This window comes from Ochotona princeps, chromosome 9, assembly GCF_030435755.1.
Source record: "Ochotona princeps isolate mOchPri1 chromosome 9, mOchPri1.hap1, whole genome shotgun sequence".
NCBI classification, from domain to species: domain Eukaryota; kingdom Metazoa; phylum Chordata; class Mammalia; order Lagomorpha; family Ochotonidae; genus Ochotona; species Ochotona princeps.
The window spans coordinates 77,636,851-77,657,030 of NC_080840.1; the positions used below are offsets into that span (position 1 = coordinate 77,636,851).

General features: G+C 55.4%; 1 protein-coding gene across 6 annotated transcripts in view; it reads right to left on the reverse strand.

The window, feature by feature from the left end:
- Positions 1-1,299: 1,299 nt before the first annotated feature.
- Positions 1,300-20,180, reverse strand: part of TBC1D9B (TBC1 domain family member 9B) — a 47,525-nt gene continuing 28,644 nt past the window's right edge. The window contains exons 8-23 of one of the 6 annotated variants that reach the window (XM_058668854.1): positions 16,216-16,377; positions 15,727-15,877; positions 15,113-15,327; positions 12,112-12,229; positions 11,051-11,336; positions 9,442-9,571; positions 9,253-9,351; positions 8,420-8,488; positions 6,613-6,853; positions 6,290-6,355; positions 5,945-6,016; positions 5,686-5,736; positions 4,332-4,394; positions 3,802-3,908; positions 2,550-2,797; positions 1,300-2,435 (exon numbers count right to left, since the gene is read on the reverse strand). In XM_058668854.1, coding sequence (XP_058524837.1) covers positions 1,952-2,435; positions 2,550-2,797; positions 3,802-3,908; positions 4,332-4,394; positions 5,686-5,736; positions 5,945-6,016; positions 6,290-6,355; positions 6,613-6,853; positions 8,420-8,488; positions 9,253-9,351; positions 9,442-9,571; positions 11,051-11,336; positions 12,112-12,229; positions 15,113-15,327; positions 15,727-15,877; positions 16,216-16,377 — 2,562 coding nt within the window. In that variant the 3' untranslated portion in view covers positions 1,300-1,951. The other 5 variants (XM_058668855.1, XM_058668853.1, XM_058668851.1 and 2 more) reach the window with 5 other exon arrangements.

Below are 20,180 nucleotides of genomic sequence, written 5' to 3' on the forward strand. Positions count from 1 at the left end.
CATGCAAGAGAACTGGGTCTGTGGTCAGATGCTGTGGGGAATGTGTGGGCCCACCCCTGTGAGCTGCAATTTTAGCTGGTTTCCTTGGGGTGCTGACAGGCTGAGCTAGGCATGATCACAGAACCTCAGACACTCATGGGTACTGGGGTTGGTACAGCCTGGTTTGGCCCAAGCTGCAGCACAGACAGGCACACCCAAGAATACAGTATGGGGCAGGCCAGACCACAACATCCACTGCTCAGACAGGCTGGTAAGGAGAGGGTAGTCTAGGCCCGGCAGCGTGCCCTAGCGGCTAAAGTCCTCGCCTTGAATGCGTCGGGATCTCATATGGGCACCGGTTCTAATCCCGGCAGCTCAACTTCCCATCCAGCTCCCTGCTTGTGGCCTGGGAAAGCATTGGGACCCTGCACCCACGTGGGAGACCCGGAAGAGGTTCCAGGTTCCTGGCTCCGGATCGGCGCGTACCAGTTGTTGCGGCTCACTTGGGGAGTGAATCATCAGATGGAAGATCTTCCTCTCTGTCTCTCCTCCTCTCCGTATATCTGACTCTGTAATAAAATAAATAAATCTTAAAGGAGAGGGTAGTCTGTGACCAGTAAAGACCTAGCACCTGCTGTCACCTGTGAGACCTGGGTCTGTGGGTGCTTCTGGTGGGGGAATCTAGGAAACTCCTCTGTTCGTCCATAACTCCCACTGGTGAGCATGTGATTCAGGCTTGGGTGTTGGTCAGACCGGGCAGAGTAGTTACACCCATTGGCACGTGTGTGGGTTGGTTTTGGAAAGGGATAGAGCAGGCAGGGCCAGGCCAACCTAAGCTCATTGGCAAGTGAAATGAGCCTGGGGGATCTCTCTAGGGTGGTAAAAATGTCCTAGAATTGCATTGTGGAACAGGTTTCATGTCTGCAGTGTTAACTCGGAACAAGTACATTGTATGGAATGTGTATTCTATTTTAGTAAAGCTTTTAAATAATAACAAAATGCAGCCCCAGCGGGAGCAGCCACATGGGGTGACAGCAGCTTCAGCTCCCACAGGTCACCCCAGGTCTGGAGCAGGCTAGGAGGCCCCACTGGCTGCTTCCTGGGTTCAGGGGTGAAGCCTAGCCCTGTGAGACATGCTTTCTGTACCCAGACCTGTGCCTCTGCTAAGCCCCATGCAGCTCAGGCTCTCCTGTGCAGGGCAGCATAGGCTCTGCCTGGCTTGACCCAGCACCCAAGCTGAGTACCCTGTATTTCTCCATCTCATGGGACTGCGGAGCCATCAGGAGGCTCCAGAGATAGGGAAGGGTCTTGCACACAGCATCGCTTTCCTTTCCTTCACAGGTTTATTAAGGCATCAAGCACAGTGTGATTCTAGTCAACTGAAATGGAGATGAGGACCCATCGGGACCTGAGCAGTGTGCCTCCAGGTTGACGGGGATGATGACCAGCAGAGCATGCCTGGGCGCTGCGAGGTGCCCGCTCCCCACGCAACAGGCATTTCCCATCCACACCACTCGCTCAGGAGCTCCAGGACCAAGGGCTCCCAGACAATACCCTGAGGTTCCATTGCTTGGTAGTTCCCTGCTCCCACCCCGGCCTACAGCTGCAGGAGAGCATCCCACAGGTGTAGGGTCCTGGCGTGGACCGGCTGAAGCATGGGCACACAGGCATAGGCAAGCAGGGGCAGAAAGGAGCGCCTCTAACACTAGGCAGTGGCATCTGGCTGGAGGCAGCTCCCACGGGCAGAGAGGAATGGAGGAGCCGTCACTTGTTCCTGGGTCCCAGGACTGGCCTGTGCCAGGGGATGCAGGCCCAGAGGCTCTTTCTAAGGCAGCTGTGTTGGCATCAGCCTTCCTTTCACGTACAACTCACTGCTTCCAACGGGAGCAGGAGAGCTGTCTCTTTAATGAGAAACTGTAAAGGGAAGGAGGGAGGGACAGAGGCCTCGGCCAGAGTCACTCAGCCGTGGGGCTCAGCCCAGAGCAAAAGACGGCTCGTGGTCACTGGAGGCGCTCAACTGTCTCTCTACTTTCTTCTGGTCCTTGATCTTGAGTCCAATGTCCACCCTTTTCTCAAAGAAGTTGACCAGCACAGACTCCGTCAGGATGGAGGCCAGGATCTGCTCGAAGGAGATGCACCAGTCTGTGTCTACAGTGCTCCCAATGCGGGCAGCGGCTGTGGGGCTGCGGGTCTCCACACCCACCAGCACCGTGTCGTCCACAAGGTCCTCACACTGCAGGGAGTTCGTGCTGACCACTGAGTAGGAGGACATGGATATGTCATCTTTGGTTTCATCGTCAGACAGGAGCTGGGAGGGTGAGCCCTGCCCCTCTCCACTGCCCCCTTCCACCACTGTCTGGCTCTCTTGTGGCACTTTTCCAAGGTGGGTGTCTCCACCAGCTTTGGCGTGGGGATCCCCTGCAGCTGGCGGCTGGCATGCTTGTACTGGGTCCTGACTGAGTTCCCTCGCTGGTGACTGGGGGTCCCCGGCGGCTGACGACTGGAGCTCCTGTACTGGGTCCTGAGGGGGTTCCCTTGCTAGTGACTGGGGGTGCCCCGTGGCTGGCGGCTGGAGCTCCTGTACTGGGTCCTGAGGGGGTTCTGCAGCTGGGGACTCGTCCTCGGTGGAACTGCCCTGGTCCCTGCTGGGGGTGTCATCCGTGGGCTTCCTGCCACTGTGACTGGAGAACTTCTTCCCCACCTCGCCGATGCGGAGGAGGAGGCTGGCCACTGTGGCAATGGCGTGGTACAAGTCCTGCTCCAGGGGGTCCTCACTGAACATGTTGTATAGCGTCTTGCACAGCTCAATGAATTGCTCCTATCGAGGGGGAAGGCAGAACAAGGAGATGGTAAGATGGCCCTGGTGTTCATTCCACGCATGCTGCTGGCCACGGGAACCGGTGCCGGGATGTGGTCCTGTTTATTGGCGCCAGACCAGTGCTTTAGTCTTACTTCACACATGGGGATGTGGAGGCTCAGAGTGGGGAGGGACCCGAGCAGTCACTCTGCCATCCTGGGCTCTCCCCCTGCAGTGGACAGCAGTTCTGAGCTGGGCTCTCTGCTCTGACATGCGGTTCTGCTGTTGGAGATGCATGACTATTTAAACCTGGCCTCGACCAAGGCTTCCTCCCTGGGGTCTGGCCTAACCTTGGCCTTCTGTACTCCTGGGTGGAAGTGACTTCAACTCTGACCTTCAGGAAAGCTCCCAGAGGGTGCTGCTGAGTGTGAGGGTGGTCCTGGATCTCTAAACCACATCCTGGCCTGAGAGAGGGGTGAGACCCACCCATTCCTCAGGCTGGAAAAGGCTTAGGCTCACAGGCTCACAGGCTCACAGGGCCCCTCTGGGCAGAGCCAGGGCCAGCCCAGCCCAAGCACTAAGGGCAGACTGTAGTTCAGGAACTGCCTCTGGCTACTTTCTGCAGCTGAACCCAGGGGTTGCCACTTCCTGGCTGGGAGACCCTTGGGAAGACAAAGAAGCTCTTGTCCCCAGAGAGCAGGAAGTGGAGAGCAGACAAGCCTGTGTGCACAGGGTACCTGGGCAGGGAGTGTGAGGAAGCAGCTGTGGGGTAACCTTCCCCAGGGCTGCTGAGACCTACCACTGTCCCTCCACCTCAGCAAGTCGTCCCTGTGCAAATGGCCTGAGCAACAAGCTCCTGACTTTCCAGAATCGTCACTGGGACTACTGGGCGCTGAAGTGAGCTAGTGAGTGATGAGTGCCACCCCGTGTGGACCCTGGGGCGTGCTGCTGACATGGCGATGCTGGGTCCCAGTGTCCCTCAGGGTTCTGCAGAGGTGTCTGCTGCAGCCTCCAGCCTGGCCCACCTGGTTCATTTTGGGCAGATCCTTGATGGTCTCCTTCTGAGCCTCTCTCTCCTTGGCCCACATACGAAGGTAGTGTCGGTAGTCTGGGGGGCTGGTCCCCTTCTCCTCTGTGAGTCAGGAGGAAAAGACATTAATCTCTGCCTGTCATGACAGAAAGAGGACTTGAGCTTGGGGTCAGGGTGGGATGGGCCCTGTTACAAAGCACCTGCATCTGGGGAGGTGCTGATGGGGAGAATGCCCTGAAGAAGGGGTGGCTCAAAGGGATGAGGATGGTCCTGAGGCTGTGTTCTAGGCTGTGAGAGGTTGGCCTGAGGAGGTGAGAGCTCCACAGGGGACATCAGGCACCTCAGGGGACAGCGGGGCCTCCAGCCAAGGTCACTGACCTTCAGGGCATGCTGGTCAACCTGGGGGTGGGGGGGGAGGCAGCAGGGGAGCTTTGCAGAAGTGACTGGAGATGGACACAGTCCACATGAAACCCCAGACCTCAGCCCTGAGACCCTGACTGGCTGTCAGGGGAGTATGGCCTGTACCTGCTCGGTTTTCTTGGGTCTCCTCGCTTCCACTTCCTTCCCGATCTTCCTGTGGTAATGCCTCTGCCAACCAGGAAATAACAACATGGAGCACATTCCTCTCCAGCTGGGACTGCAGCCCACCTCTGCCGAGGTCCAGCCTGTGCTTGTGCGGGAGCAGCCCCGGGTGCTGGTTCCCTGCACGGAGCCTCCTGCTTTGGCCTGACCCTGGGCTCTGCCCTCCGGCACCACCGTCAAGGAGGGCCTGGGCATTTCCCCACTTGATCACGTGAAAGCAGCAGCAGCTCGCTCTATCCCACTCCATTTTTTTTTTCTTTTCTTTTCCCAGAGGACTACAAATCTCTCCTCATAGTGTACAAATAGCAATACGTGCAGCGAACAAGCCTGAGAACTGATGAATCCTGTGGTTTCTGTAGGAAAAGGTCACGAGCGTGGGATCACACCTGTGACGGCTACACCAGGAGGGAAGAAACTTGACAGACATGAACCCTGTGCTCGGCACATCCGCTGGAGGTGGACCACGCTGTGCGGTCCACGTGTGAACATGAAACTGGGGAGGAACATGCTGCTCTGGTCTCCCAGGCCTGCTGCCAGAAGACAGGCAAGGACAAAAGCATCCCAGCCCTCAACTGCCTCAGTGAGCGAGGGTGACAGTGCGGGGCCTGGGGTGCTGTGGGGTCTGAGGACAGGGTTCTGCACCCAGAAGCACATAGCACAAGCTTGAAGCTTCCCAGGTTTGCCTAGGGTCCATGTGTAACAGGAAGCACACCTGCTGCTTTGGCCTGTTACTGGAAGCCCAGGCCCTCCGGGTCCGTGGGCTAAGCCTTCACGGTCAGCAGGACCTGTGGGTCCTTCGACACACACACACACACACACACACACACTGTATGTTTCCCCTTTGGGCCTGCCACGTGAGGTAGCAGCACAGAGTGGTCGCCAGCTGTGTCGTCAAGTCCTGGGGTCCAGAAGGCACTTGGCAGCCTGTGCTTTACACTTTAAATGCAGCGTGAGGATAAAGATGGGTTCTAATGGCTCAACATCCGCATTTGTTCTGACAAGGCAGTGTTTTGTGTTTTCTGAGGAGAGCATCTGCCCCGCCCTGCCCGGCTTCCCCTGGTCCCTGTGGTCTGTTTCCCGCGGTTGCAGTGACCACCCCTGCTTTTCCTTCCTCTGTCTATGCTGACCCACGGCCCCGTGCTGCTGCATGTCTTCACCTCTAACCACCCCACAGCAGGACACATGTGCCAGTGGTAGCCTGCCAGGCTGGGGGCCCTGGGACAGGAGTGGGGATGTGGGTGTGAGGGGACGCCGCCACCAGAGGCCAAGGGAGCCTTCCTGTGCTCCGGGGACTGACCTTGAGCCTCCCAGGGCAGGAAAAGATCCAGATCAGAGGCCAGAGGAGATGCTGGAAGGACAGCATAGGAGCAGGAGGGCAGAGGGAGGAGGAGCCGAGATCCAGGAAGACAGACACAAGAGAAACAGGAGTGAGATCACTGCCTGCCCACAGGGACACCTGGCTGCAGGAAGCCAGGGTGGACCCTAGCTTGAGACCCCTCTCAGGACACCCCGATGCCCCCCAGCCCCGCAGCTGGAAGCCTCAGGGAGCCACTCACCTTCTGAGGAGCTGTCTTCTGTGAAATAGTGGGTTGCCTCCAGGGCTGACTCGGCTTCCTCAGAGTTCAGGGCTGCACTCCGAGATGGGTAGAGTGAGAGTCTCACCTAGAGCAAGCATCCCAGCTCCTGGGCAGACCTCACCTGCCCTTTCCCGCTGGACCCACCTGACCATTCCCGGCCACCCTCCCTCTGCCCCCATGACCCATGTAGCAGTTTTAAGGCTGACCAGCTTGGATTATTTGCTACGTTCTGATTCTTGGGTGAGTTTGTAAACACCCAGTGTCTTTCTGGTTAAAGTGCAATCAGTGCTTCATACAACCCAGGGGTGTGGGGCATGTGCTCACCTGGGGGAAGGTGCAGCTTGTAGAGCACCTTGAGCTTTTCAGTCATGTCCCCGTGGTACATCCCGCCTGTGGGAGAAGGCCAGGAGGAGGGCATGATGAGAGGGGCTCCCCAGGACGGTGCAGGCTCCAGGGGCCTGGGACAGGACCTCTTCACAGCTGCAGAGGGCCCGGGAGCCAGTCCCAGGCTTCCTCAGAGTATTGCTGGGCCAGCTCAGCCTTCCCTGGGGCCAGCTGCCCCAGCCCCACAACAGAGGGAAGGATAGACTGGCCAGGGATGCCACGGGAAAAGGCCAAGGCAGGGTCAGGCCCCAGGAGGCACTTACTCATCCCAGTCACGAACTCCTTAAAGTTGATCAGTGAGTCCTTGTTTTTGTCTAAGAGCCGGAACATGCGGCCTGCCAGCACAGGTGTGTGGGTGCCACAGGCCCAGGGAGTCAGGCAGGCAAAGAGCTCCTGGAACTGGCTTGCAGCGATCCGGTACTGCTCCAAGTATGGCAGGCTCGGGTCCCGGCGGGCGGCCGCCGTGTGGCTGCTTCCCCAGTACTGACTTGCCAGGTGCTTGGCCTGCAGGGACAATGTGGTCACACAGTCAGGTTCTTGCCCCTCGGCTGCTAGGATCCCCAGGCTGGCTGGGCATCCAACTCCTTCCTTCATCCCACTTTGCAGGGTCCTGGACCAGGCTCATAGAACCTCTCACATTGGTTCTGTTAGCCCCTTGCTAACCAGTGGGAGGAAGATGAGAGACCAAGCCCTCGGGCAGCCTGTGAGGGCCACACTCAACTCAAACGCTGGGACCCTAGGCCATAGCACGGTGGTCACTTGAGGCAGCTGAACTGGCAGTCATCAGTGGCAGCAGGAAAGACAGGTGACGTGGACTTTGTGATACTGCCCCATCTTCAGCACTTCTCTCCTGTCACCAGCACCTAATGTTCCTGTGGAATACCTCTTCTGTTTCCCCTCCAACCACAGGGAACATGGAGAGGTGCTTGCAAGTCACCAGGGATGAGTGGGAGGGTGAGTGTCTGGCTCAAATTTGGGTCAGGGGTTGGCACGGTGACTCAGTAGACTAGTCCTCTCCCTGCCAGCGTGGGCATCGCAAATGGGTGCTGGTTCTAGTCCCAGCTGCTCCATTTCCCAATCTAGCTCTCTGCTTATGATCTGGGAAAGCAATCGGGGATGATCAAAAGCCTTAGGATCCTGTGCCCATGTGGGGGACCCAGAAGCTCCTGGCTTCGGCTCAGCTCAGCTCTGGTCATTGCAGTTGTTTCTCCAATAAAAATAAATAAACCTTTTGTTTGACAACATAGTTTTAAGATGTATATATATATTTTTAATAGAAAGGCAGTTTTACAAAGAGAAGAAAAGACAGAGAGAAAAACCTTCTATCCGTGGGTTCACTCCCCAAGTGGCTACACTGGCTGGAGCTAAGCTGATCTGAAGGCAGGAGCCAGGAGCTTGTTCCGGGTCTCCCACATGGGTGCAGGGTCCCAAAGCCTTGGACCATCCTCGACTGCTTTCCCAAGTCAGGAACAGGGAGCTGTAAGGGAAGTGGAACAGCCAGGGTATGAACTGGAGTCCACATGGGATCCCAGCACATGCAAGGTGAGGACTAGACTATTAGGCCAGGTGCAAAAATAAATAATTCTTATTTTTTTTTTCTGTTTTGCCTAACATTCAACACCACCCTAATTTGAGCCATAGTACCTAACTTGAGTCAATGATCATTTGGAAGAAAGGTATCCCTTGTCCAGGGGCTACTGAGGGGATAACATGTCCCTGGAGCTGCAGACAGCCATGGACTCTGCAGGAAGCGCAGTTCAGAGAACATCAGAGGGCGAGAGAGTGTACAACACTGCATCTGAGTCCCTGGATCCAGCCAGGCCTGACGCTGTTCCCTGAACTCTGCAGTTCCTGAGCCCCAGAACTTCTGGTGTAAGCTGCCTTGTGCTTTCTAAGGGAGTGTTCTGCCTAAACTCCAACAAGGCTTAAGTTCTACCACTTAGACTTCACTGCAAGTGCATGCGCACATGCTTCCAAACCCCTTCTCTTCCGGCAGGAACCTCTGTGCTGAGGATGCTCTTGGAAGACAAGGTCACTGTTACAGGTCCTGTCCCTGTTCTCAGCTCTCACCTTAAACACCATGTAAAGGTCTTCCAGCTCTTCAATGGAGAAACCAATGTCTCCAGGTATGGCTCGAACCTAGAAGGAAAGAGACAGGTGGGCTGAGGGACTCTCAGGTGCCTGTTGCAGCAGGAGACAGATTGTCACAGGGACCAGGGCAAAGGCACGAGCTGCCCCTCAGTGTGGCAAGTTGGCCATCCCACTGAGGGCAGGGCCTTGCCCTGCTGGCCTCTTACCACTCAGCCTGCCACTCAGTGCAAGCTCCCTGAGGTCTGTGCCCTAGTGGGCTGAGAGTGGGGGACATGGGACATTGTTTAGTTCCTCCTGTCTGGACCTCTGCTGTGACTCAGGTCCCAGCTCTTGGGAAGGGGTCCTGAAACCACCAGCCAGCTACTTCTCTTTCTACTTCAGTCAGCTGGAACCATGCATTTCTGTCACTTGTGACCTCAGAGTGTCTGAAAGATTTGTGGAGGGGCACTGGGGATGTGGGAACGAGGTTGGCAGTCAAGAGACCATGAGTAGATCCTGTGGCAGGAGCACCTGCACTCATCCAGGGATGCGGAGGATGAAGGCTGGAGGCAGAGGCATGGCACGCAGGTGCTCAGAGGGCAGCTGCAGGATGCTCAGGGCAAGAGTAGGGGACATGTGGCAGAGCTTGGGAGACAGAGGGTGCTAGGCCTTGGGGGAACAGGGCCTCAGACAGGCTTTCCACTGGCCCATCTGGGAGCAGAATAAAACGACCATGACCTCTCCCCACCATGCCCCTGCCTCGTCCCACACATCCTAATGCTGACACTGGTGGTGAGGCAGCAGGGGAGTGTGCGCCCCCCATGCCCACATACCACGCTCCTCTTGGCTGTGTCCTCCAAGGACTGGATCACTTTCAGCCTCTGTTTAAACCGCATCTGTTCAATGTCGCTGGCCCGCAGGCTGCTGAATTTCTGCAGACAGGTGGGGATAATTAGGTGCGACAATGCACAGCCACAGGGTGCAGGGCTGTCACCCCCCACACCTCCCCGCTGAGTGCTGACCTCGTAGGAGGCTTTGAGGAGGTCAAAGATGTCTGTCTGTGTGGGAGGCTCGTCTCCACTGGTCAGCAAGGCATGGAGGTGTGGCACTGGTGGGGAAGTACTCTGCTTATTGACCACATTGTCCAGACATCTGTGTGGGGAAAGGGTCAGACATCGAGACCACTCATAGTTATGGCAGACCCTCCAGGAGGATACAGCCTGCCCCAGCAGTCACCCTGGAAAGTCAGGGAGCTCCCCTCAGACCTCGGCCCCTCCCCACATAAGGTTCTGCACATGGAAGGTGCCGGGCTGTCTTTTGGGACTCCATGGGCAAGGACCCCCTTTACGTATCCAGTTGGAGGGATGGTGTGTTTGCCCTAGCCAAGAAGAATGAGAACAAAGGATGGAGTCTCAGGAGAGCTAACGAGGCACCTGTTGCAGCAGTGTTTTCAGCGGCCCAAGTAACCTGGCTCATTTAGGGCTACATACGTTGGGACCTAGTCTGGCCAGGACCCCGTCCCCTGCTGTGGCTCCTGAGCAAGGCCACACTATTGTGGGTAGGAAACGCATAGCAGGCAAGGTGTCCGGACCTCAGGGTGGACACACAGCTACCCAGCCCAGCCTCTGGAGGCACCGTGGCTATCCCTGCTGTGTGGGAGCATCCCAGGACAGGGACATGCATGTGGGGAGGCTGTCAGGACTGGGCAGAGCTCAAGGCAGGTCAGAAAGAGCCAGAAGGGGGCTGAGCATGGCTGACAGGCTTGATGGCCAGGTAGGCAGATGTCTGCTGATCCTTTGAATGAAAGATAAACAAGTGGCATGGATGCACAAGCTCAGGCCTGGTCAGGGTCCTGCAGGATGTTGCAAGGAGACAGGAACAGAAGAATCCATGACGAGGCAGGCACAGGTACATAGAAGGGGCATCTTGACCTATGCATCCCAGAAGGAAATCTACAGGGACTTGCACAGAGGAGGAGGCATCCAGGCTGGCCCTGGGCCTCAGGTGTGACAGGCCAGGCATCAGTCTCCCAGAGCAGGCCTGGTTGGGGAATGGACAACAGTGAGCTGAGGAGGTGTAACCAGACTGCTCTGAGGGACAGAGCTGCCATTGTCATTGCATGGTTTTGGCATGGTGTACCCCCAGAATCTTTCCCTGAACACGTCTGAGCAGTGGCTCCCCAGTCAGTCCACCCACTGTGCTACTTCCTCCCAGCATTTGGCCTGTGAAGACACGGGTTAAACAGGTCCATGTCTCACATCACAGTGGTAGGCTTGGCACCTGGCTCCAGCTGCATATTCTTGCTTCCTGCTAATGTGATTACTGGGATACAATGGTGATGGCACAAGCAGCTATTTTTCTGCAACCTGGATGGGAGATCTAGGTTGAGTTACTGCTTCCTGGCTTCACCTGGTCTGGTCTCACTCAGAACACTGGGAAATGAACCAAGAGACAGGAACTCTGTCTACCTCTGGAATTACTGTAACAGTAAACAGGAAGGAAGCTCTTCTTTGCCCCTGCATATCCCTGGGCCAGCTGTAACTGGGAACTTGTTGGGTGTGGTCACTTGATGTTAATGGAGTGGCAGCCAGGGCTGGCACAGAGCAGGGTAGAAGAGCTGAGCATGGTCACCTGCCCAAGACGGTCATGGCCTCGCCCTCGTCATTGCAGCCGAGCAGCTGCTCCATGTTGGCATCCAGGACGGCCAGGGCCACCTGCAGGATCACCTTGATGCCCTCGTAGAAGAAGCAGTCAACAATGACCACGGCGCTCTCGAAGGGCATGACGCTGAGGAAGAGGGTCAGGAACCATGAGAGCGAGATGCTGGAGATCACGCCCAGCTCCTGCATCTTCTCTGACAGCTGGGGCAGGAAGTCTCTTGTGAGTTCTTCAAAAATGCCTTGGTCAATCAGGGCTCCTGTGGGGAGGATGGTAGGAGCTGAACAGTGAGTCAGTCCCATGGCTTCCAGTGGACCCTCATGGGGAATGAATGCTGGGGTCTGAGGCCCCACCCGTCCCCACCCACCAGTCCCACTATGACAAGGGCTGGGAGGTCAATGCAGAAAACAAGAAGCAATAGGTCATTATTTTTCCTACAGCTTTCAGTGCATTCCTCTCTTTGTACGTCCCCTTGGCGAGGGCATTGATTTCCTCATGAAAGCATCAGAATCAGACTGCCTGTGAATAGCCCAGCCCCAGAAGACAGAGTGGCAACTCCAGAACGCTTGCGGCAGTGGAAGGGCCGTGCAGGCAGCTGAGCACGGCACACAGTTACATGCACTTCAAAGGCTGGGTTTGCACAGTTCAGAGACATGCTGGATGTGTGTTTGTAGTAGCTGCAACTGAGCGACAAATGTGTGGGGGTGCGCCACACTCTCTGGTTTTCATGTTTGGAATCTTTCGTAATAGAGAGGTTTACATGAAGTTTGATGGATGGGCATTCAGAGTTAAGGTGGACTTTCACCAATTCCTGAGGATGGCACAGCCTCTGGCCGCCAGTGACTTGCGGGAAGCCACACATGGGCCGGCAAGAGTGTGGACCCTGCAGGCAGAGGTCTGGGTGCTCCCTCCCTTCCTAGTGGTGCTTGCTAGCTCATTTGCAGCACAGGCTGGACGCAGACTACAGGCCTGGGAGGCTCCCAGCCTGGGGCAAGGCTGCCCCCTCCAGTAAGGGAGTCCCTTGAACCACTCACCCACCACCCTGGTGTTGTAGTAGTCGGGCAGCATGCGCTCGCACAGGGCCACCAGGAGCCAGAAGGCCTCCTCCTCGCTGCCGTAGAGCAGGAGCACTGAGGTCACGATGTTCATCGCCTGCTGGGCACAGGGATGGTGAGTAGGCCAACAGGCAAGATGTCCTCTCCCTGACAACAGGCCAGCCCCTTTGGGAGGACCCAGCACCCCGAGGAGAAACCATCCTCGCCCCAACCTGGGAAACTGGCCAGAAGGCAATTTGCAGGAAATGAACTTGCCAGAGCTTCAGCTTGGCCTTGGATGTCAGCACAGAACACTTCTGGGCAGCAGTGGCTGCAGGGCCCAGCTGGGCTGGGAAGCAGCCGCATGGCTGGGCGGTGGCCATTTGCTGCAGCAGCACTCACACAGCACAGCAGCAGCTGCTAACAGACTTACCAAGAAGCAACAAAGTAGGCAAACTGGTTTTAAAAAGCATTTTTTTGTCTGCTTTATTTTAAATTTGAAAGGCAGACAGAAAGATAAAAAGAGAGAGAGAGGGGAATCTTTCATCTGCTAGATAATTTATTCAGTGGGCTCAATGGTGGAGGCTGAGCCATGCCAAAGTCAGGGCCTAAAAGCCTGGCCACATGGGCCGTCTCCCACATGGGTGTGAGTGTGTGTGTGCGAGGGGGCGGTGTCCAGGCCATCTTCTGGGCCTTCCCCAGTGCAGCAGCTGGGACTCCGCACTTTGCTGTGGTATGTATCACTTTGCTGCAGTGCTGGCTCTCAAAGATCACCTCTCTGCAGTGGTCTCTAGTTGGTGATGTGGCACACAGAGCAGGAGCTGTGGGGAGTGGGCTTCCCCGAAATCCCAGGGCAATTTTAGGCAAACAGAAATCATATGACCTGGCCAGGAAAATGTCCATTAGATTTCAAAACAAAGCTCTCAGATATGCTAATCAAAATCTCACATGATACCCACTACAACAACCAACCAGACAAGCCTCTAATCAAAATCTCACATGATACCCACTACAACAACCAACCAGACAAGCCTCGGCAGGGAGCTGGAGAGGCCAGAGCCCTGGTGAATGACTGCTGGGAGGGTAGATGGCACAGCTGCTGTGAGCAGTGGAGGCTCCCACCATGGGCAGGACCATGATGCGACCGAGCAGTCCCACCTCTGGGGACACCAGCAGCTGTCAAAGCAGCAGGCAGAGCAACCCCAGTGTCTACCAGAGGACACAGGGATGAAGGAAACATGGAGCTTACATCAGAACATGACCCAGCCGCGCAAAGAAAATAGACTGGGGCTGGCATTAAAGAGAAGTGGATAAACCACCATGCCACCTGGGACACCACTATCCCATGTGGGCACCAGTTCATGTCCCGGCTGCTCTACTTCCAATCCAGCACCTTGCTAATGGCCTGGGAAAGCAGCAGCAGATTGCCCAAGTACTTGGGCCCTTGTTATCCACGTGGGAAATGCCGAAGCAGCTTCAGGCTCCTGGCTTCAGCCTGGCCCCACCCTGGCTGTTGTGGCCATTTGAGGAGTGAACTGGCAAATGGAAGATCTCTTTCTCTTCTCTGTTATTCTCTCTCTTTCTGTAACTTTGCATTTCAAATAAACAAACCTTAAGAAAGAAACAGAGAAAGAGAGAAAGAGAAAGGAAGGAAGGAGAGAGAAAGAAAGAGAAAGAGGAAGAAAGAAAGACAGACAGACAGATACTGATTGGGACATGTGTAGTAGCACAGTGAGCTAAGCTGCTACCTGCCATGCCGGCATCCTATGTGTTCACCAGTTTAGGTCCTGGTTGCTCTACTGCTGATCCAGCTCCTTGATAATGTGCTGGCCAAGCAGCAGAAAATGGCTCCTGCCACCCATGCGGAAGACTGGTGGAGTTCCTGCCTCTTTTCTTCACCCTGAACATCCAGGAGTCATTTAAGGAATAAATCAGCAGATGGAAGTACTCTCTCTCTCTGTAACTGCCTTTCAAACAAATAAATAAATACATTGTAAAAAAAAAAGATTAAAAAAAAGATTCTGACACACGGGACAGCATATAAGAAACTTGAGGACACTGGCTCAGTGAGATAAGTCACTTACAAAAGCACAGATTACGTGAGGTTGGCGGTCCCCAGGACAGTGAAACTCACGGAGACAGAACAAAGGCGGCAGCCAAGGGCTGAGAGGGCTGTGAGGGCTGTGAGGGCTGTGAGGGCTGTGAGGGCTGTGAGGGCTGTGAGGGCTGTGAGGGCCGTGAGGGCCGTGAGGGCTGTGAGGGCCGTGAGGGCTGTGAGGGCTGTGAGGGCTGTGAGAGCTGTGAGGGCTGGGGCTGGAGTTACGGGTCAGGGGGTACGAGCTCCAATCTGACGGGGGGAGTCCTGTGGATGGATGGTGACAATGGCTGCACAGAGTGTGAATGTACTTAACATCGCCAAACTAAATGCTTCAACACGGTGGAAACGGGGCCCTACGTTGTGGTACTGAGGGCCATCCCATACTGGAATGCTGGTTCCTGGTTGCTCTGCTTCTGATCCAGCTTCCTGCGAAGGTATGTGGGAAGGCAGCAGAGTATGGTCCAAGTACCTGGGCCCCTGCCACCCGTGTGAGAGACTCAGATGGAGTTCCTGGCTCCTGGGTTTGGCTTTGGCTTTGGCTCGGCTTCAGCTCTGGCTGCTGTGGCAAGTGAGCCAGAAGATAAAAGATCACTGCCTCTCTGTCCTTCTCTTTGTCTTTGAAGTAAAAGAGTCTTTTAAAAAATGGCTAAAGTGGTAAATTGTATGAATACACACGCACAGGCACACACAATCAAATGCAGGACGAAGAAACAGAAGCACATTGGAAGACAACACTTGACATGAGGATGAGATGAGTAATTGCAGCTGTTTGTAAATTACATCTGTTCTGCGACTCCTTTCTGGGGTACAGGGCAAGGTCACAGGTTTGTAAGGTCCCCACACAGGTCCCACGAGCCCCTGGAGGGGGTGCAAGTGAGGTGCTTTCTCTGCACTCCTCTTTACCTGGCAGTAACCAATCGTGGGGTTTCGGAAAGCGTAGGCCGTCAGGACCCGCCGCAGCGCAGCGATCCCAAGTTCGTTCTGGAAGGCGGGGTGCTCAGGCATGGAACGGTGGAGGTCTCGCTCGATCTCCTCCGTGGCCAGGCTGTACTTGCCCATGGACTTCTCCACCAGCTCAGCATAGTAGCCAGGGTGAGTCACCATCTCATTCCAGGCCCCTGGGGAGACACAGGTGGCAGCTGTCTTTCCTGTCCCTATTGGTGCTCTGGTAACAAGAACAGGGAAACTGGAAGCAACAATGCCCTACAGAGGACAGGCAGGATTTGAGGTGGGAGGCGACCACTGCAGGGGTCAGGCAGTCGACATGGCTGAGTCTGTCTCGAGCTCCCCTCCATGAGGAACAAGGCATCCTAGGCCTGATGTGGAGCCATGACCCTGGGGTTTGCTGCCCAGGATGCTTCGCGCGCCTCAGGACCCCTTACAGAGCCAAGGCTCCAAGTGCCTGTGATGTGACAGGATGGCAGTTCCCGTCTCACCTCAGAAAGGACAGCCCTGGGTCAAAGAAGCTAGGTAAGAAGAGCCCTGAGCCGGGTGGTGGGCAGCAGGGCCAGGCTCACCTGAGAAGAGAAGCCACAGCTCCCCGCGCAGGCTCTCGGGGATGCCCTTCAGGACCAGCTCCCGGGTCTTGGCTGTGCGGTACATGCACATGCCACGCCCATACTCGAAGAAGTGGATGTCCCATGACTCCTCTTTCATCTTCTCCTTGGCCTGAGGGAAAAGTGAACCAGCGCATCGAGGACCCTGAGTGGGCCTCAGAGTGCTGAGGCGTGGGTGTCCCACCCTCCGCCTCTGCTCCTGAGGCCCGTGGAAGCCTGCTACGTTCTCCACATAGCAATGGTTGGCCAGCAGGCTGCAGACTCCCCAGGGACTCCAGGTAAAGCTTGGGTGGAGCGGAGCTATCACACCTCCTGTGAACAGCACCCACACCCCCCTAGAGGGCTGCCCCAGCTTGTCAGCCCTAAGGGCCTGAGCCAGCCAGGAAGGCACCAAGCCAGAGGCAGACCCCTGCTTTCTCTTGAAAGGCTTGGCCAGTGCCTGGGGCTCACCTCCTTGACTCCTAGGTCCTCCATGGGCAAGTTTCTCCGGAAGAGCTTGAGCAGGCCCTGGGAGGCGGTGGGCACGTTCTGTGCACTGAAGCCCTGGTGGCCGCTGAGCGGAGATGACGGGCTAGTGGGCTGTTGGTGCATCTCCTGAGGAACTGGGAGAAACTAGGGAATAAAAGCAGGGAAGGGAGAGCACCTAGCACCCGAGTTGCTCAAGGGGCTGCGACTTTACCTCGACCCAGAGCTGGACAGAGCTGCTGTGGGGCCCAGGGCCATACTGGAGCAGTGGCAAGCTGGGGCCACCTCCTTCACTCTCCCTATGGCCAGCTCTCCCTGATGTAGCACCCATTGGGGCTGGCATGGTGGCTCAACAGGCTAATCCTCTGTGGTGCTAATATCCTGTATAGGTGCCGGTTCATGTCCCGGCTGCTCCACTTCCTATCCAGCTCTCTACTTGTAGCCATCAGTGGAGGATGGCTCAAGACCTTGAGCCCCTGTACCCGTATGAGAGACCTGAAAGAAGTTCCTGGCTTCTGCCTTCAGACCAGACTAGATCTGGCCATTGCAGCAATTTGGGGAGTGAGCCAGTGGATGAAAGAGCCTCTTTGTCTCTCTTCTCTGTGATTCTGCCTTTCAAATGAGAGAGAGAGAGAGAGAGAAAGAGAGAGAGAGACCGACCCACTATGGTAAGGTGGTCCCTTGCGTAGGAAATGAGTTCTGGGGATCCTGCTGAGGGGAGTTCGTCCCAGCAAAATGCAGACACGGGAGAGGACATCACCACCAGCAGGCGGCTCCAAGGTCCCTGGGCTGTTGCTACACAAATGAGACAAAACCTGACTTGGGTAGTGCATAACAATCAGGTAGGTTTCAGCCAGCCACAGGCAGCTGACTGATCAGGCCACGCCCACACAAGACAGATGGCTGGTCATTGTCCACCAGGTGACTACTCCACCTTGCTTGCCAGTTTCCTCTGCCGGTTCTGTATGCTGCCCTAGTCATGACCTGTTCTTTGCCCAGGTGAATTCAGTCTGAATTCAGTCTGCCTGTAGCTTTCCAACACTTCCTTCCAGGGCATGACTGTCAGGGCAGGCAGCTGGGATTCCTCGTGCTGTGTTGTGTTCACTTTCCCTGCCCTGGCCTCTACGACACACAAACCTTGCTTAGCTCCAACAGGGGACAGCTGCTGTTGGTATCTGCCCTGAGCCCACCACCTCCCCCAACCATCCTTGGACTCCCTGCTGGGACAGTGTGGACCTAGGTGGCACAAGGAGTGGCTGACAGTCAGCCTTGCCTCATCCGGGTACCTGATCCCTTGACCACAGTGAAGGCTATGTCGTGGGCACTAAGCCATGGCTGTTGGGAGTGTCTGGACAAATGCTACAAGCAGGTAGTGGCACCAAGGTCGCCACAGAGCCAAGAAACGGAGGCAGCAGGGGATGGCAGGGCAGAGGCTGGGGGATGCTGAGTCCTGAGCCAGACTGCACCTGCCAAGGTCTGCCTGTCCATCGAGTGAGGAAAGGAGTCCTCTCCTGGTCCCTATGCCCCAGGATCAATACCTGATGATCAATACCTGCTCACAAGGGCCCCAGATGAAGAGGCTCCCATACTGCCCTAGGCTGACTGTTGCCTGTGAAGATATCCTGAGGTTTCCATCTTCCCTTCACTGCCCCTGGACCTGTGACCCTGGTGTGGCCTATGGCAGGCACAGCACATTCCACGCTAGGTATTTGCACCAACACAAGCCTAGGTCCACCTCACTGTGCTGTGTGCACTGCTCAATAAGGATAAAGACACAGACCTAGCACAGGGTGGGTGGGAATACGCTTGATATTCCCTGGGTCTAACCATCAACAGAGATCTGCATCATCCTATTGGGCTGCGGGCTGCTTCCCAGTACTGGAGCCTACGGATACCTCCATCACCCTGTCAGGCTGCGGGCTGATTCCCAGTACTGGAGCCTACGGGTACCTGCATCACCCTGTCAGGCTGCGGGCTGATTCCCAGTACTGGAGCCTACGGATACCTGCATCACCCTGTCAGGCTGCGGGCTGCTCCACGGTACTGGAGCCTACGGATACCTCCATCACCCTGTCAGGCTGCAGGCTGCTCCACGGTACTGGAGCTTGGAAATCTGCCTTCCCATTGCATGCAGAGGGTGAGGGATCCTAGGGTGGTTCTGGGAAGGCACTGGGTGCACATCAGGAAGTGGGTGGAAGTCTTCCTGCATGCCTTTACAATGTCACTCTGCTTCTATAAAATGCTATTGTCAAAAAGCCTGATGCCTCTCTCATTTTCCTGTCCTCATATGTGACTTGGTCTTTTTGACTGGCTGTACAAAGTGATTCTTACAAAAAAATATTTAAGGTTTGGGGCTGGTGCCATGACATAGCGGGCAAGGCCTCTCCTTATGCTGCCAACATCTCATATGGGCACCAGTTCATGTCCTGGCTACTCTCCTTCCAATCCAGTTCTGTCGGTGTGTCTGTGAGAGCAGAGGAGGATGACTCAAGTCTCTGAGAGGCCAAGAAGAAGCTCCTGGAGCAGGACCCTGAGGAGCTGCAGTGCGAGCTTCAGCACTCAGCTTCCACACTGCCTAGGGTGACGGGCACTGTGGTGCCAGAGCTACTGATTCTTGTGGAGAAGCAAGACCCGTGGATTTACACATGGACTTTGCTAATTATAAAGTGTTTCTGTAAATTCAGGTTAAGCAACAACAACAGCAATACACTTATCTTGGTACTAGGAAGCAAGGATGCCATCGAAGATGAACAGGGTTCTGTCTAAAGGACAAGGAGTCAAGCTGAATCAGGCCCCTCTGATGTCAGACTAAGCTGCTACTCCATGGCATATGTGCACGGCTCATTAGGACATTAATAAATAAGTGCTGGAGCCACATTGTACAGGCTAATCTGCTGCCTACACTGGTATTTGTATCAGAGAACTGGTTTGAGTTCTGGTTACTCTGCTTTGATCTGGGTCCCTGCTAACGTGCCCGGGAAAGCAGCAGAGGATGGCCCAAAGACTTGGGTCCCTGCCATTTATGTGGGAGACCAGGATAGAGTTCCTAGCTTCTGGCTTCAGCCTGGCCCAGCCCCAGCTATGGCAAGCATTTAAGGATAGTTTTCTCTCTTTCGTGCCATCTCTCTGTCACTCCATCTTACAAATAACAAGTAAAGCAATAAATAACAATTTTAAAGTAAATAAACTAGTTGGCTACACCTGGACGAGACAATAAAACCAACTCTTTCATCATGTTGGCAACTGGTGACTAAAAGGCAATAGTAAAAGATTTATCTACCTTTCCTAGAAGCTGTGCCTTGGGGACCTCAGGAGTTAATCAGGGGGTGTTTCTTCATGGGAGTGTTTTAGTTAACAGACAGAAGTAATCACAGGTAATAGTGTCACTGTTTTCCAAAACCCAAGAACTGGCCCCAGCTAGGCAGTGCTTCAGAGGCAAGCAGGTGCGAGAAACCACAGCTCAGGCAGGCTCTACGCACTGCTGCCTGCAGGTGGCGCTCTCACAGAAACCAACAGCGCCAAGGTGTGATTGAGGTTCTGTGTCACTACTCAACTGACCCGGGGGAGGGAGGGGACAGAGGGGATGCAAGAGGTAAAAAGTAAGTCATGGGAGATGTTGAAGCACAAATGGCCCTGATTCCTTCCTGGGAAGGATAGGGTGGAAAAAGAGAGGAGCAGCAGAAACCCTCTGGATGGAAAGGGACCAAAGAGGCCTACCCTTCACTTGGAACACCACACAGCTGCTGTGTGTGCCCCAGTTCCAGTAATCCAACTGCAAAGAGCACAGCTGCCTCTGGGGAAAAGAAGTGTGCAGTGACTCACAGGATACCTGTGATGTCCCTAATGGTGCTACAGCTGGGTCTGTAACAAGGAACCTTTCCCCATAAGAATCTCAGACTGAAGGACTGGCAGGGAAAATGCCATTGAACAGACCTACCATGGTTTGATGA